We start from the raw sequence: 5,808 nt of genomic DNA on the forward strand, positions 1-5,808 counted from the left end.
TATATATATATATATATATATAGAGGAACAACTTTTTTAAGATAATTTACTTTGTTTAACGACACTCTTGGATGAATCTTCAATTTTCCGTCTTCTTCCAGAGCTTCAGACTCGAAAAAAACACTTATTTTATTAGCGCTATCCAAAAAATACTTATCCTTATTCTGAAACACACAGGATCACCATAATCATTACTTTCGTGATATTATCATTTATAGTTTCAGTTATACAACATTCAGAAGATTATGTTTCAAAATTAACAAAAATATAGTTTTATGTTTTACAAAATTTAGTTGTATATATCTATTTTTCTTGTTAAAGTCGTCTTCAACTATTCACATAGGAATATCATACCATCATCTTCGATCGAGTTTACCGGTTTGAATTACCAAATAGTATTAGGGGAAAGTTGCTGAATGCGTATCACCTTAACCTATTTTTTATTATATTTTCCATTTGGCACTGTTTTATATGCAAATGAACATTAGAAATTGTAGCTTGAGATTTTAGATGCTTATTATTACATGTTCAACTTTCCACCAATAACAAATTAATTTGTTATAGATCTTTTTGTAACATGCTGCAAAAGGCAACTGGTCGCCTAAATCGTATCTATAGGTATTTTTTATCGTATTTCCTTTGAAAGTATTGAATTTATGAATGAAAACAATTAAAAATATAAGATTAATAAAAGAAATCATTAACTAATACCTAATAATTAACTAATACCTCATTTTAATAATTTATTGAAGAAAATCAAATATTTTATAATTATTAAATAACAATAATAAAAAAAAAACAAATGACAAAATAAATTTGCTTATATTTATTTTTGCACTTGATATTTATATTGATATCAATTATTAGTTTTATTATTGTCAGTTATCAGCCTTATCTTTTGATAGTACGATTTAGGAAACTTGACGAATTTTGTAAAAATATCGATTTAATCTTTACAAATTTATATTATTGTTACTAAATATTGCCTATATTAACTAATAATATAAAATATTGATAAGGTACGATTTAGGCGACCAGTACGCATTTGGCAACTCTCTCCTAAATATTACGCTTTACGTTTTTAAGTATCTTGATGTCACAATTGATCATATTACCTGTTGTAATTGTATCGTATTGAATACTTTTCGTTCTGACTCAGGTGGCAACTTATTTGTGAATTCTTCTCCGCATGCTCTCAATTCTTCGATCTCTTCCGGTTGAAAGAAGTCTTCCAAAATGACATAACCATCTTTCTGAAACTTAATTGCACACAAAATTAATATGTAAACGATATTTTGAAATTTATATATACATATATATATGTAATATAAATTTTGAAATATATGTATACAAAAATTAATAAAATAAGGTCACAAGTGCGGAAAAGGATGAAAGAAAATGCGAAATCGCTTTTCCTTTATATATTATATTCATTATAGGTAAAAAAAAGATCTATATATAAAAAAAGAAATGTTTATAAGACATAACCCCTACAGCACAAAGTTGCACAAAAGTTGCAGCAACACTGCTGCAACATTGCAGCAGTATTGCTGCAATATTGCAGAGATATTACTACAAATTCTGTGCTGTATGGGAAATGTCTTAAGCCTGCGGCACACGATACTTGTTTTCCTGCTGGATTCCTAACTGAATTAGAATCTTGCCATCGTATTGGCTGCGGTATTGACAGTGTCAGCATCGTAGCCAATACGGAGGCAAGAATTTATTCTAGCTAGCAATCCAGCAGGAAAACAAGCATCGTGTGCCGCCGGCTTTATATAGTTTCTCTTATATAGTCTTATAGAAATATCCAATATATATTGTATCACAGAGATAGCTTAAGATACCGCAACGTCTGTAGGATATCCATATAACATACTCGGGATATTTCTGCTGTGTGAAGTGCGGAAAAATATCCAAAAAATATAATCAATGCATTCACTTCCGGAATGATTTCTTTACTTGGGTCTTGTGATATTAACGTCACGATCATCGTAAAATTGAGGTAAATCTTTAAATGAATAACGAATCGCTCATTCGATTTATTGACGGGATAAGATAAGACGTAACCGCCGGTTCAGAGTTCAAAGAAATTTCGTTTCCGGTCATCTGATCATCTGACCGGTCCATCGTAGTTTCATTTCATCGTGATGTTTTGAGTGATAGACTACGACTTATAAATAGACTGCGACCGATAAAGACACCTAAGAATAACCACAGACATTGCCTGCTTCAAAAGGCAAATGGAAGCCTTGAATTTGTTTTTCCGTTTATACGCTTATTGTAATCCGTGCTTCACGTTAGTTCATCGATTATGTAATTAGATTGCGATGTGCATACAATTCGTTAAGAAAGCAGCAAATTATTTTGTTACTGATAGTTAAGATAATCCGATATAAGTTAGATATATTAGATGTTGTAAATTAATCGATGTATATAAAAAAAAAGTGTATATTTTTGTGTCAATCGAATATATGTATGAAAACGATGTTTTGTCTTACATTTGTATTAATTATTACTATTTCTAATCGCTGTTTTCTCATTTTGGTACTGTTCATATTCAACTTTTAAAAATATCTTTTTTGATAGTTATAATTAGGGTGGCCCAAATTATTTTACTTTTCTATTTGGAAATAATTTTCAGAAAATTATTTTTGTTAATAATTAGTTATCGTCGCGCGCACGATTATTAATACTTGTATCCTAAATAAATATAATATGTGTATGTATAGATAAAATGTTGTGCAACGGAGAGTATCGTGTATATCATAGTTTTGTGATTCACGTATCGGTATATACATATAATTCCGCATTGCTAGTTGGCAAGCGTCCCCACATTATCTCACATGTAAGTGCATGTCGAAACAGATGTTCCAGAATTGCGAAACGCCATTAAATGAAAGCGAAACGTCAGTTCGAGTGGCATTTAATTTGTGGAACAGTTTTACGAGCAATTCTCCAAGGGGCGAGATGTACGTCTGCAGTTCGAGTTTTCTTATTCGCTAATCGCTTGATTTACGATTGAACGGATGAAAACCGCTGAGAAAAAAAGAAAACTGCATAGCGAAAATCCTAAAAAGTCGCATGTCAAAATGGAACATCTCCGGTATATTACATATATTATAGCCAGGAAAAGATGCGCTGAGCGCACGGTATTTTTAGCGTTCGACGCGGTCATAAACATCGCCCAAAAGTCATGTCGCGATCGTAGGAAGTCCCGCACTTGTCATTCGATCGAAAACTACGGCGTCTTCCTCGCTCGGTGACGGTTCGGAAACGGCTTCGCAATAAAGACGCCATGACGGAGGATGCTCGTGGATCACGCATCGTTCCCGCTAGGGCATCTTCAAAAAAATCGCAATTTATGTGCGCAATTTTTACGTTTCGATAACGCTGAAACGCATTACTGCACTGTCGCACAATAATGCATTTCCTGCGATAAAAGAGAAATATTGCTCAGCGCGGCAGCAATTTTATTTAAGACAATGATATCTGCAATCCTCTTCTGCTTTGTATTGCCCTCATTTAGCCTTCGAATTGTCATAATTACTCGAACAAAGAGAGATTATATATTGATCTTTTTAATGACAGCTATATATCAATCACTCTTTTTCTTGAGATGATAGTCAATAATGAAGACGCAAGAAAGACGATTTATAGAATATTTCCATTTTTGAGTTTGATAATTTCTTGTGCCATATTCAATAATATTTTTGTAGAATTAATATTTAATTTATTCTTCCATTAATATATTTAAGATTTTTCTAATATTCCATGTCAAAGGTTTATTAAAATATATATCTGTTGTCCACATTGAGGGTATCATTTAAATATTAAGGTTATCTTTTATTCATTATTTTATTAGACTGAGGAAGACTAAGTAATGTCGAAACGTTTCCACACGGAAAAAAAGATATAGTTCACATAACTAAAAATATTTAGTTGTGTAGCAATATAGAAACATCATCCTAGTTATCTTTATTTGATAGGAATGTGTATGATTGATACGATTTATTTATTTTGATGTGTCAACTATATCAATGTAATTAGGCGCGATTTGGTTGTAATAACCAAAATTTGGTTGGGGGATCATTTACTATGGATAAGTTATATATCCGTATATAGTTGCGTCAATCATGACATTATAAAGCATGATGTAATAAGAATTAAATTATTAATAAGAATTAATTTCTTGTTACATCATGCTATAAATTAAGTTATAATTTCAAAAAGTAAAAGCGACTCATCACGCTTACAATTAAAAATATGTATATGTGAAATGCCGTCATTGCTGCAACATAACCTAACCTAACCATTAGCTGCGTTCAGCAGACTCAACAGTTTTGCAACCGTTTTATGATTGTCTGCTGAGATAGGACCATTCTTCTAGATCTAAAAGTATGATCCAATCAGCGCGAAAGAAACTTCCAACAGTTGCAAAACAAACGTTCTGCTGAACGCAGCCATTGTACTATGGTTCAAGCAACACATAAATAGTTACTCCATATTTTACTATTTAATCTGGTTGGCACATCATCAGATTTCTGTGTAGACTAACCATACTGTTTTTTCCGTGCAGTAGTTCATATTTAATAATATATGATCAAAATTTTATTCAGACGTTATGCAAAACAGGAACAGAGGAAATATTTACTGATGCTACATTCAAGACTGCATCCATTTTATTGGAAACAAAAAATAAAAATTCAAATATTAATAAGACACGACAATTGTTTACGTTAATGGCTCGAAAATTTAATCACGTAAGTTATTCCGAAAGTATCTGTGCGCGTCTATAACAATTAATATAAATACAGCATTATACCATTTACGTTTAATTGCTTTACAAGCAATGCTGAATTCCGAAATCGAAAAAAAGTGTTGCAACCCTTCTGTGACCGATCATACATGTAATTAATTTTACGTATCACTTATTTTGTATAGGGAATACTTTTCGCGTGGGTCATAATGGAAAGATGAAAACATATGGATTATATATCCATACTACTACAATATATTTTTTATATATTAGCACCAAGACGTCCACGAACGGTTATGCCTGACTTCAAAGTGGCTTTATAGAAAGCGTTTTTAATGATTTTACCATCCGCAGATGTTAAAGGATGTTATTTTCATTATTCGCAGGTGTTGTCTAGACTTTGTTATATAGATAATCATACATTAAGGGAATGCTGGAATGACCAAATTATCACATTACAGTCGTATAAAAATCTTCGAATTGACTGAACGGAATAAAAAATCTTTTTTTAGGATTAAAGTAGACGCAAAATTAGGAGGTGGTGCAGTGGATCTTGTACTAAAATCGAAAAAAGTTAAAAAATTTTTTAACATTCAAAAAGTATTGTATTATATATTTTTACAATATTATATTCAAAACGTTCAAGATACTTAATTTCTGTTGTACTATTTATTGAAACTTCGTTAATATTTTATAGGCGTTATATAAAAATATTAAGAAATTCGTAGGGAAAATATATCGAAGACTGAAGAATTGAAACATATACTTATAAAATTGATGGCTTTAGCATTAATTGTCAGAAGAAAATATTGTAACAGTTTTCCAAAATATCAAAGCGAACTTCAGAATATATGAGACGTCGATTTAAATACTTCTTTAATTATTATAACCGGTTTTGGATAATTCGAATAACACCGACTCGATTTTCAGTCTATCGAAAATTAATAATTAGAATAGAATTTTATTACATTTCAGTATATACAGCCAAGAAGGAGACTTGGTTTACATAGAGTAACTTCGGCAAATACGCCGCGCTGGGATTTACGCCG

General features: G+C 31.3%; 1 protein-coding gene across 1 annotated transcript in view; it reads right to left on the minus strand.

The window, feature by feature from the left end:
* The window catches only part of Phyhd1 (Phytanoyl-CoA dioxygenase domain containing 1), a 16,878-nt gene that overhangs the window by 2,307 nt on the left and 8,763 nt on the right, over positions 1-5,808 (minus strand). Inside the window, 2 exon segments of the mRNA XM_018448004.1 lie at positions 51-164; positions 1,116-1,259. Coding sequence (XP_018303506.1) covers positions 51-164; positions 1,116-1,259 — 258 coding nt within the window.

This window comes from Mycetomoellerius zeteki, unplaced genomic scaffold, assembly GCF_001594055.1.
Source record: "Mycetomoellerius zeteki isolate Tzet28-1 unplaced genomic scaffold, Tzet1.0 scaffold214, whole genome shotgun sequence".
Taxonomy (NCBI): domain Eukaryota; kingdom Metazoa; phylum Arthropoda; class Insecta; order Hymenoptera; family Formicidae; genus Mycetomoellerius; species Mycetomoellerius zeteki.